Source organism: Telmatherina bonti (assembly GCF_933228915.1).
Source record: "Telmatherina bonti genome assembly, chromosome: 17".
In the NCBI taxonomy this organism is placed as follows: Eukaryota; Metazoa; Chordata; class Actinopteri; order Atheriniformes; family Telmatherinidae; genus Telmatherina; species Telmatherina bonti.
In genome coordinates, this window is record NC_136615.1 from 22156075 (window position 1) to 22168545 (window position 12471).

The following is a 12471-nucleotide window of genomic DNA, read 5'->3' on the forward strand; positions in this document are numbered from 1 at the left end:
TGTTGAGGTTCTTGTGTTGACAATGTAATACTGTTCTTTGGTTAAATTTAGTATGTTGAATAAAAGCTTTACCTAAAACTTTAAACAAGTAAATTAATTTTTTTACATAGGTTTTTTTTTTCTTTTTTCTCAATGGTTTCTGCCATAAAATTACATCAGAGAACAAATAAAAGATGCATCTGGTCTCTTATAGGACCCACACTCCTTCTGACCAGTGATATTATCAAACAGAGGCTTGGAGCTGCAGCATTAGACAGGTATGTTTGTGAAGGATTTGAAATTTTCTGCAAGTGTTTTTTTTTGCTTTTGTATTTTTTTCCTCATGTCTCATAAAACAGGACTTTTACAAAGTTTTAAACAAATTCTTTTCCTTTCCTGCAGTTAGATTTTAATTTCTCTCTGTATAACTTGTTTATCTTGCTTATTTAACTTGAAGTAATTTCTGTTGCAATGAGCAAAAACACATAGATCTGCTGTTTTCATTTATACATGGACTCCTTTCTCCTTCAGTGTTCATGAGTACCGTCTGTCCAGCTGGCTCGGCCAACAAGAAGACATCCATCGCATAGTTCTTTATCAGACTGACTACACACTGACCCCTTGGACACAGCGGTGCATCCGTCAGGCTGACTGCATCATTATTGTGGGACTAGGAGAGCAGGATCCTGCTGTTGGAGAGGTGAGCTGGGAGGTGATGACAGAAGAAAAATGTAAACTAGAGCAACATTTGTTTAATTTGTTTAGTGATATATTTAATATCATTAGTTTATACTTTAATAAATGTTTAACTGATGTTTACTCTTTAACTTTTGAGTGCACTTTCACTTTTAAGACACACCATTTTTTAGTGTTCATTTAACTTAACCCTAAACACAGAATAATCAGCACTAACAAGTTGTTAAAACATTTAAATAGATTGTCCAGACATGTAGAGAGGGTACCATGAATAAAAAGACATCTGCAAGTATGTGTCGAAAAACTGGACATATTAAACATTGGACTGAGGTCAGATTTATTGGAGTATTTACAAAGTTACTGATGCCCTGGGATATTCATTGCTTCTGTCTCAATAATTTATTGGTAATTTCAAAAGTATTGAATGAGTTGCACTTGGAAAGAAGAAAAATATCTTGCTGTCAGACAAGCTACAGTAACTCCATCATTGTGAGATTAAGGGTGCAGAACCGTGTTTTTGTGGAGATGGGCAGAGAGACATCCCAGCGCACATGTTCAGCTTTAATGTGGCTACAACAGCAGAAAACAATGGCAATCTTTAATCCTGTCAGACATGAACGGAAACCTAAAGCTGCAATGGGTGCAGAATCATCAGAACAGGAGAGATTAAAAAAAAAAAAAAAGAAAAATGTGTGTGCAGAGTGACTAAACTCCAAAGTATGCAGTATTTCTAAGAAATTGCTGAAGGTACTTAAATTAAACATATTCAATACCATTTAAAAGTTTGGATGCACTTTACCAAAAATCCAATGGGGAAGTGTGTCCAAACTTTTGACTTGTAGTGTATTTGAAGCTAAATCCAACTTTTATTTGATGGCTCTGTGATAAAATACTTTTTTTTTCCTTTTCTTTTTTTTTAATCTCTTTTTTTTTGTTTTAATTATGCTCATTGGTACATTTTTGTGTTCTTTGCATTTAATATGAATGAAAGATGGCAAACATTTAACTTGGTGCCCGATGGTCTCCATTGTTTGTCTGATGGTCTCATGGTGTTACCAGAAATTTGAAATCACGATGCCTTGTTTATTCTACACATGCTGAAAAGAAAAAACAAACAAACTGGTATATCATGTACCAAGAATTTTTGAGATGAAGGTTACCCCAGATAGTTCTACTCTTTAATCATTTTTATTCCCAAATGTTTAACAAAGTAATTGACAAACGACTCAAAATGGTATTTGACTGTTGGGCATCGAGGACAAATGAGTAAAGAGTAGATGGATTTTGTAAAACAAAGGCATGGTGTGTATGTCCAGCTGATGGAGAGTTGATTGCCTTCAAAGGGGGAAAAACAAGAATGTGTGTCCCTATTTAACAGGAAATGGATGGAGAAAAAGAAAGATGGATCAATATTTACCTAGGCTTGGAATGAGTCATAGCTCTTGCTTGATTTTTATCTTCCAGGGCACACACAAGTACACACACTCTCACCTTGCTTATATACCAAAACTTCAGTGGAGACAGAGGACCTCTTGACTAGCATGTGGATTTGAACATCTTCTACAGCTATTTAGCTTTACATTCAATTAAATTGTTAATTCAGTTGTCATTCATCGTACAAAGTGCCTTATAGAAGACATATACAAGATCCTTCCTGAAGTCACATGAATATAAATGACATCTGCATAATCTAAAGACATTTGGGTGCTTGCTTACACCCAATGATAGTGTTGGCTGACAAGTTTTCAGTGCTCTTTATGGAATCAAACCTTTCTTTTTCAGTGTGTGCAAACATCAGAGAAGAAAGTGACGCATAAGAATGTTTAACATCTGTGCTCAATGCCTTCCCCCTAGCTGGAGCGCATGTTGGAAGGAAGTGCAGTGCGTGCACAGAAGCAGCTGGTGCTGTTGCACAGAGAAGATGGCCCTCCACCCCAAGGAACTGTCCACTGGCTCAACATGCGAAGTTGGATCTCGAGACATCTCCACCTCTCCTGTCCCCGCAGGGTCTTCTCTAAAAGAAGCCTGCCCAAGCTGGTCGGAATTGAAAATACTGCCAAATAATGTTTTTGGTTTTTTTTCCCCCCTGCTTTTTTAAAAAAAATGTAGTTTAACGCTTTTTTTAACTTTGTCTGGCCCTTCCCCACGTTGACTGTGATTTGATGTTTTCTAATAATCTTGTTTTTTTTTTTTTGTTTTTTTTTTTAAATTCATGCAAAATTATTCTAAACCTTTTGAGTTCATTAAATTCCTAATATCTTTCCAGTTTTGTTACTTACATTCTACTTATTTTGCAGTTGGAACTATATCAACGTGTGTTTGAGAAACCGGCAGACCGCCATTCTGACTTCTCCCGTCTGGCTCGCGTTCTGACTGGCAATGCTATTGCTCTCATCCTCGGAGGGGGGGGAGCCAGGTAAAATTAGTTCATACATACTTCGCAGGCAATATTGTTCCAAGTTTATGTAATTCTGTAATATAAAAAAAAGAAAATGATAAAATACGTGAAATATTTTCCATTTTGGATCATATGTTTATTGTATGAGACTGAGAACACAAGTAGTGGAGTTTAGATGAATATTATCTCTGTTTATTTTGCTGCCCTCATAATCAGGGGTTGCTCCCAGGTGGGTATAATGCGAGCACTCAGTGAGGCTGGAATCCCGGTGGATTTAATTGGCGGGACTTCAATCGGATCCCTGATGGGGGCACTTTATGCTGAAGATCGTAGCCACATTCGCATGAGGATAAGGGCCAGAGAATGGGCAATGGTAAGAGTCATAGCAGTAATGTTGCTTCTTAAATATTATAAGGACACCTGTTAATATTTTCATTAGTTTTCCTTTATCCTCTATACCTGTTACCTCCAAAGGCCAATTTGAAAGTATAGTGGGTAACAAAATCAAAGTTTAATGACAGAAAAATATGATTTATCATAAAAATCTGTGTCTTGATTTATATTTAATCACTTTAAATTAAATAACTTATGTTTTTATTCTCTTAGAATGAGGCATTATATCTTCTTGCTGTGGATTCACATTCATTGAATTTGTCTTAATTTTTACTTTGGTGTCTCTGAATGAACATACAACTCTGTGCGTTAAGTAAGAACATGCTCAGCTTTAAAACAGCAGTGATTGATAGGTTCTAGAGCATCTTTCGGGATGAGCAACACCTTGAAAGGTACAAATAAGAGGACAGCATGCATGTAGTGTATTCATCTTTGCACCTGAGGTCACTGGATCCACTCACACATAAAGGTTTGTTTATGTCTTGAGGAATTTTAACTCCTGTTGGTTAAAACTACCATGATGTGCTTGGTGGTTAAAGTCATTTATATGCCCATCTTTACTACTAGATGTTAGTAATTATTACACACATATCCATTAAGTTTTCTTGTCATGCTATTAAAACTTCAGGGGTATTTTCTGTTCCTTAGACAGTGGGCACTGTAGAGATGACAGGAAATTAATAGTGGTAGGTCATGGTGTTAAACAGAAGACATTTCTGTCCTGACTTTGCTTACATTACTTTGAATGTTATTAAACACCAGCGAAGTGTTTAGCTTTTTATTTATTTATTTATTTATTTTTTGTCTTTTTCCTATTTTGGGTACTTTAAATTTATTTATCATAATTATTAATAATTGGAAGACAAAAAAAAGCACAACAAATTCACCAAAGGACATATTTTTTTATATCCGGTTCAGACCTGAGGTGATACAATAAGCCATTTTTTGCAAATTAGTTATGAAGAGTAATGGGTTTTTATTTCAGATATAACTTTATAAGGTATAGAACTTTTTAAGAGCTCTTTAGGTATTCCATTAAATTACATCCTCAGGTTTTTAGTAATGTGACAAGCTATGAGAAATCTGTTCTGCTTCCAGGTTTGCAGGCTTGGCATGTGGTAGTATTTTTCCTCTTGCAGAGTAAACAGCTCCTCCTCTGCTGGCTCTGTCCTTCAATCTGAACACAGAAGCAGCTGGCTCATTTACTGCTCCTTTATTTTGAATTAAAAGAGAAACTGTGCTACATAAAGACTAGGTCCTCAGGAAAGTCAAATGAACAAAGTGAAAACATTCATGACAGGTGAATTTATCCTCTAATCACTGAAATTATGGAGACATCCACTGGAGAGAAATAACAGGATTAAGTATTCCTGTTTTCTCAGAGGTGCACATTAAACTAGAATCCATCACACATTTTAAATCAAATGAACTCTTCATCTCTGACTCTCCTTGTAGGAAATGACTTCAGTATTTAAGAAGGTGCTGGATCTGACATATCCGGTGACTTCCATGTTTTCTGGTGCTGCCTTTAACTCAGGCCTGAGCAATGTCTTCCAGAGCAAACAGATCGAGGTGAGAAATAAGAGGGAACCACACTGGGCAAAAATCTAATCCAAAAAAAAAAACAGGATCTGAAATGTTGAGGAGATGAAAAGCATGCATATTGGTATTTTAGCAGTTAAAACTAAATACCTTCATATGCTTTTGTTATTTGCTTGGTGTAACATTTTATGTATGCAGGACCTGTGGATCCCATACTTCAACATCACAACAGATATCACGGCTTCAGCTATGAGAGTGCACACTGATGGTTAGTATTTTGTGTACTTCTTTATTTTTCTTCCAAGAATAATTTTAACTTTGCTTAAAGAACGGTTGACTAAAATACCCCCCCCCCCCCCAAAAAAAAAAAAAAAAAACCCAAAACCTTGTATTTCCTTAAAAAAAGTATCCGGCTGTAAATTCAGTTTTAACCTGCTCTGTGGTTTGATTTGAAACTATTTAAAATAGGTTATATTGAAAGAAGTTGGTGTTTGCCATTTTAGGTTCTCTGTGGCGATATGTCCGTGCCAGCATGTCTCTATCAGGGTATCTGCCTCCTCTCTGTGACCCCAAAGATGGACATCTGCTCATGGATGGAGGTTACATCAACAACCTGCCTGGTTTGTACTTTTTCCTTTAAGTTTTAATACTTAAATTTATTGAGTTAGTTGTCATTTCTCTCACTACCTTCATGTATTTGGTTATGTTTCAAACACATGATTTCTTCTCACCCCGTGCCGTGGTTTATGGTTCCCTTTTGATTCTTCCAGCTGATGTGGCGCGCTCCATGGGGGCTAAAGTGGTGATAGCTATTGATGTGGGCAGTCGAGATGAAACCAACCTAACTAATTATGGCGATTCGCTCTCAGGCTGGTGGTTGCTATGGAAACGTTTCAACCCCTTAGCTGAAAAAGTAAAGGTGAGGAATTAACAATTAACTCACAAACTGTGTTAGGATGTGGAGAAAAATAATATATTAACTTATGAGTAGCAAGGAGGGTTTTTTCTGGAGTTGTGTTTTTTTTTCTTCTTTTAATAAGTTCATTCCAACAGGTGTTAAACATGGCAGAGATTCAGACTCGGCTGGCCTATGTATGCTGCGTGAGGCAACTGGAGTTAGTGAAGAACAGTGACTACTGCGAGTACATTAGACCCCCCATTGACAGATACCGGACTCTGGAGTTTGGCAAGTTTGATGAGATTGCTGTAAGTCTGAAAAGGCTTTCTCTCTGTGAACAGATTTTAGACATATTTATTTATAGACCTACTATTTTTTTTTTATGTGACATTTTATCCATAAGGATATAAAAGAATATTGAGCAGCATTTGCGTATTTTAGGAGGTGGGATACCAGCACGGCAAGACTGTGTTTGACGTGTGGAGTCGCAGTGGTGTGATTGAGAAAATGTTGAAAGACAGACACCAAGAGGAGTTCCACAACACCCAGAGCAAGAACAATGTAAGAGTTGGCAGAAATGCAGTCTGGAAATCTTTGTATAATATATGTCAGTTCAGTTCTTTTCATAAATAAAGTTAGATAAACATTATAGCATTCTTGGCCTGCCAGTCTATAACAAAGTCAATATAAGCTGTGTCCCAATTCAGGGTCTTCACACTTTGAAGTGCGGATTTGTCATAGTAGTGCACCAAGTGCTCTCCCAGTTTGAAGGCACCTTCGAATCCACCTTTCTAGTCCGCAATTCGTTTGGCTCCAGATTAGCTTGAAAGGAAGGCTACAAGCGATGCATCCTTCGTGGTATCTGTTCTCCCAGAATTCATTGCACACAAAATAGAGAATGAGCAGCAGTCGAGTGCCATCAATGGCGGTTTTTTTTTTGTTTTTTTTTTTGCATTTTATGTATATATTTGCACACATTTGTCCCAGCAGACAAGCTGGGACAGCAGCAACATGGAGCCCAATGTTCAAAAATGAATTTAATTACACCAGGATTATTTTTCACTGAAGTTGACGTCAGCTCGATAGGTTGTTCTGTCAGCCAGAGGAGAGCTTCGCTGCGCTCTCATCCCGAGGAGAGCTGGTCTGGGCCGCCTCCTCCACATGTTTGCAATTTAGACACACAGGTATATGAAAAATTACTGCCACCAGTTTTTATCATTTGTGGGTTTTTTTGTTTTGTTTGTAAAAGAAAAGGATCACTAATTAGATGAACATATCATATGCAATTGCTGGGCAACAGAGGACTGGAGCACTGTGGGCAATTCTCATACACTAGGAAGGCTATCTCGTTTCACTAACAGTAAGCACATTTTGGAGTGTGCAGACTATGTTGAACACTCCATAGCCTACATAGTCTGCACACTTCGAAGTGAGCAGACCCTGAATTGGGACATAGCTATAGCTATAGCTAAAAGCAGACTATAGCAGGAAATGCATCCGAGGCCCAAATTGTTATTTACTGTTTAGAATTAAATGAGACTGGAGGAGTGTGTTGGTTCGAATAGACAATAACAAACCAATGGGTTTTACTGAAAAGCTGTTGTGTCAACACATTTCATACCAGTATTGTATCTCCTGAACTTTGCCACTTCTCCTGTGAACCGTCCATGTTTGACTAACTTTAAGTCTGGTCTATTGTGCTTAAATGAGCTTTTACTGTAATTTCACAAGCTATTTTGCATTATTACCTGTAATTTAAGCGGATGTGTGTAATTGACAGGTAATGTTACACAACGTAATTGTCCTAAACAAAGTTGTCCAAATCGGTTAAATGAAACTGGTTAAAGATTCAGTCATTCATTCATTCATTTTTCCCAACTGCTTAGTCCAGTTAAGGGTTGCAGGACTGGTTAAACTGTTTTTGAGTATTTAAAAAAGGAAAATTGCTATGTGATTATGTATTTGCCCCTTTTTCTTTGAAGGCCTCAATTAGCATGTGGTGCCAGTTACTTTCAAAGTTAAATTTACTTAATCTGTGCGCAATCCATGTGTCTTAGTATTTATGCATATGTAGTTAAAGGCCATAAAGTCTGCAACACCAATAAATGTCCTGCATAATGAAGGGTATTTTCAATCTAGTGTTGATGTTCTGAAGAAATGCACACCAGCAGCCCCCCCCCGTCCCCCTCAGCCTAAGGCCCAATTAAAAACCAAATCAGGAAATGTAAAAACTAGGCACTATAACAAACCTGCAAAAAGCACTATTTACAGAATATTGACTTTAGAGAGTGATGCTGATGCTCACTCAGGTGTAGTTATTTTTATTTGTTATATCATGGCTGAAGATGCTTTGTACATTTAAAGTGGTTGATTATTCCTCAGTTGATAAAACCTCCTCAAATCCTGTTTTAATTTTAGGTTGTAAGTTGACAAATAGGAAATGGACAACTTTTTTAAGACGCTGTATACATTTGACCCCTGAGCCACACTGTTGTGTTTATCTAATAACATGAAAACTTTCAGATATTTTGCTGTTGAAAGACACAGAAATAAATTTATCTTCACCAAATTTGTCTCCCGGCAAAAGATAGAGGCGCACTTGTTTAGTGAGTGCATGGTCTGTGCATGATGAAGAAAAATGAGAATCTGAGCAGTAACATGAGAGATGACTGGGATGAAAGCAGGATTGATGCTAAAGGGAATCCCAATGCAATCCCAACCCCATTTTGGTTTTAGCTGTGTGGTCGATGGTCACAGGAAAAATACAAAAAACGCTGCGTCATGACGAGTCCCAATTTTTATTCATTAAACAGTTGTCATCCACCACCATCTGTTAATGCTTTTTTTATTTTCAGATACTACTGTACAATGTACAAAATCTCTAAAAGAAAAAATATGCACGTCTTCCCCATTAAACATATTTCATTACATACTCAGTGCTGTTTTGACAAAGCTTAGAATGCAAAAGTCAAACAAATAACAGACCTAAAACAGATGGAGGGGATAATATGGCTTCAAATGAAATAAAAGGCGGTTAAAAAATCTTTAAAAGGAAGCAAAAAGAGGAGAGAAAAAAAAGAAACTTAAAAAGAACAGTCTCTGTCAGAATTTCATTCCTAAACTATTATTTTTTTTAAACTTTTTGTACTTCAATGATGCATTAAATGATTAAAAAAAAAAATCATCAGGTGAAGTTTAGATCATACTTACTGTAGTTGACAGAAATGTAAAAGAAAAATTCACAAACAATTAAAATGAAGACTAGAATAATGAACAAACTTCAACTTGAAAACTTGAAATGGCCTCCTGAGACCGGCTGGCTACCAAAGAGTGTGATCCCACACACACTTACCTCAAAGTATTTAACTCTATAAAAACAACAATCATGTTTTGGTCATTTTAAATGAACACTGTAGGGATGAGATTTTTTTGTAAGAATAACAACTTTAACAAACTAAAGTTTGTTAACTTCATGTGATTGAGGCAGCTTTAAGTGAAAAATGAGCCCCCTCGTTGCAGCCGTTTGGGTGTCTCAGTGAAACCTATCCCATGGTTATCACAACTGGCTGTGAAAAGCCAAGATGGTGGCAACTAAATGGAAATTCAAGTTTTAAAATGAAAATCCACACACCTGTAGGCAATGTCAAAGTTGTTGTGCATTTTTTTTAGATACTGTCCAAGTTAAAAATGTGTGTCTTTCAGGTATTGACATGTCCGAATGCATCCTTCACTGACTTGGCAGAGATTGTGTCTCGCATTGAGCCTGTTAAACCTGCTCTGGCGGATGGTAACATTTCTGACTCACATTTTGACACTGTCTCTTCTAAACACACCCACTCAAAGCGCACATAAAAAATGCATCTTGGAGATGGATTTAATTTTCTTCTTCATATTTTTCACATTTGCTCTAATTTGCTTTTGGCTAGGCTTTCCTGTATTTTCCCTGTTTTATTTTGTCTTGTGTAAATGAGTGGATGCACTTCTGAATCTTCATTGCAAACACAGTACAGATGGTATATAAGATCTGTGTCATTTAATATTTTATATTGAATTTTACCAGCTAAATGCTGGCTAGAAAACAGATGTGGTTTTTTTTTTTTTTTTAACATGTAACTGGTTTGCTGTACAGTTTAGTGACTTTTTCACCTGCTTACATTTGCCACCACTTTTTGCACTTTCCATCTTGTTCACCCACAATATGCTTCTGTGCACCCTGTCATCCACGGTTTCCCCTTAGAAGAGTCAGACTACCACACTGACTATGAAGAGGAAGCATTGGAGAGTGCTCTGTCTGACATGGAGATGTATGGTCACTATGGAGAACACACTGAAGGGGAGGAGACTGCTGACACGGTGTGAACTTTTGGGTTATTACATTGAACACTTGGGCTTCTTTTCTAATAAATATATCCAGTAGAAAACCAGTTTGGCATGCTACATTGTATCCACACTAAAATAAGTGTATACATAGGAAGTTATTGAGGTAATATCTTTGGATATATTGTTAAAATATCTTTATATCTGGCAAAAAAATCAAACTGGATGTCAAACACACTGCTTGTACCTACATTCATATTTGAAATATTAATTGTCATAACTATAACTTTGTTTTCTATCTGCTAACGTTAGTTAAATGGTAAGAGTCTTCACACTCAAACTGCATTATTTTACTTTTATTACATCTTTTCCACCTGCCTGTTTGGGCCTACTCAGTGACAAGGAAATGGTTTTATAGTGTCGATCGCGAAACCTTTATATATGCAGGGGAATTAACACTCACCTGTGCCGTGGAGATTTCTAAAGTCCCATTTGAATGTTGACAGTCAGACATAAACTTCAATGGGCTAATCTCAATTAAAGACTTTGGGAAAGACAGAAGTGAAGTGTTTGGCTTGGATAAATCAGATGGAGGTTGATTTTGTAGTTGGGCCAGTTCATGATTTAAAAGCCATCGATAATTTTCTAAGATATGTTCTAAAGTTAATTGGAAGACCCTAAAGGCACTCTAATTAAACATATGTCTTAGTTCGGGTGGAGTGCTGGACTCTGAGAGCTATTTTAATAATTATTTTTTAAATTGGACAAAAGATTTGGCGATATAATATTCTAGTCCAGTTTTAAAAATCTTCTTTTTACCACCCTTCTTCTGATCTTTAGGATGATGAGCTGGAAGGGAGACCTGCACGCCCTGTTACCTCATTTACCAGCAGCAAGCCTTCAACCATCCACAACAATCCATCGGAGGAACTGACAAACCAGCAAGTCCATTCCAAGCAGTCCATTGCTTAAAGACTGGTCTGATGAACTCTACATGAACAGGTCATTACAATTAAACCTGCCATATTTACCACATTTTACCCCTCCATCTTTCCCTGATAACTCATGAGTGCAATTACCACTTTGACTTCTATAACTTGGCCTTGTTAGCTGTGTGGCTGCCAACAGATGAACCGTTAAACAGAGTACAAGCACCTAGAGTCAATCTAGCAGTCATGTATTCATAGTTTATTAAGCCTCATAGCCTAATCATTTCTCGTATTGAGATAAATACCATTTTCTTGAAGCTTTACATGAGTCCCATCTGTCTGATGGAAGATTGAAAAACAGGGCTGGTGAGGAGACACTATTTCCATGAAATACTCATCACTAGGATGCAGATGAAAAGTTTGCATTTGTCTTTAAGCTAGTAAAAGGGTCAGTTAATCTGAATATCATAAATATGTTTTTATTTCTCTTTACACTGACATAATTAATCCCATCATTTACTCGCGTGATAAAAGTGTTGCTTCCGAATTGATACAAATGAAATGACATAACATTTGTTTAGGCTTGCAGAAATATTAGACACACATATTTTGTAGTTGCACAATTTCTCCCAAATTAAATACATAAGTGAATTATCCTTTGATTGAAGGGAAGTATAATAATTTACATGCTTTTGTTAGTGCATGGTTCATTACAGTTCACTTTAACGTAAATAACCGAGGCTTTTTTTTTTATTTTATTTTTATTATTATTATTATTATTATTATTATTATTAAAGGAAAGGTTTACTTTTTTCCCTTTAATATGCTTTCATATTTATATTGGTTATTAGCTGCTGAATATTTATCTTTTCATGCTGGACTCAAGTATAAAAGAAATGGGTACTGAAATAATATACTGACATGAAACTGTCCTTAAATCCTGCTTTTTTTTTTTAAACACAGGATTTGCCATAAAAAGAGGTCTTACAACCACGTCTACAAGTAAAATTATTTCTGCCTTTAATTGTTGCCGTTTGGTACGAAGTAGTGACTTTTGCACAGTTACATCCCTTAAACTTGACTGAATGAGTATGTAGACAGACCCCAGTATAGAAAGTCTGATGGGCTTTACCTTAGCTGCCATCACAGTGCAAGCGACAGTGATGTTGCATGCAGTTTTATCCACTTGCAGAACAAATACAGTGCAAACTCGGGGTGTCTTTACATTTCAGACTGTCCTGTTTTTTCACTTCCAATAAACTGGTGTTTACACACCAATATGGTTACCAATGTTCATTTTAGCCTATTATGAGTGATCT

General features: G+C 36.6%; 1 protein-coding gene across 3 annotated transcripts in view; it reads left to right on the top strand.

Moving 5' to 3' along the window:
- The window catches only part of pnpla7a (patatin-like phospholipase domain containing 7a), a 26919-nt gene extending 14795 nt beyond the window's left edge, over positions 1–12124 (top strand). For 2 of the 3 annotated variants that reach the window (XM_079256069.1, XM_079256067.1), the window contains 14 exons: positions 194–257; positions 511–679; positions 2530–2712; positions 2973–3091; positions 3290–3446; positions 4922–5038; positions 5207–5276; positions 5512–5628; positions 5779–5927; positions 6062–6214; positions 6348–6467; positions 9609–9693; positions 10144–10259; positions 11064–12124. In XM_079256069.1, coding sequence (XP_079112195.1) covers positions 194–257; positions 511–679; positions 2530–2712; positions 2973–3091; positions 3290–3446; positions 4922–5038; positions 5207–5276; positions 5512–5628; positions 5779–5927; positions 6062–6214; positions 6348–6467; positions 9609–9693; positions 10144–10259; positions 11064–11195 — 1751 coding nt within the window. In that variant the 3' untranslated portion in view covers positions 11196–12124. The remainder of the gene's footprint in view (positions 1–193; positions 258–510; positions 680–2529; positions 2713–2972; positions 3092–3289; positions 3447–4921; positions 5039–5206; positions 5277–5511; positions 5629–5778; positions 5928–6061; positions 6215–6347; positions 6468–9608; positions 9694–10143; positions 10260–11063) is intronic. The other variant, XM_079256068.1, reaches the window with a different exon arrangement.
- The last annotated feature ends 347 nt before the right edge of the window (positions 12125–12471 follow it).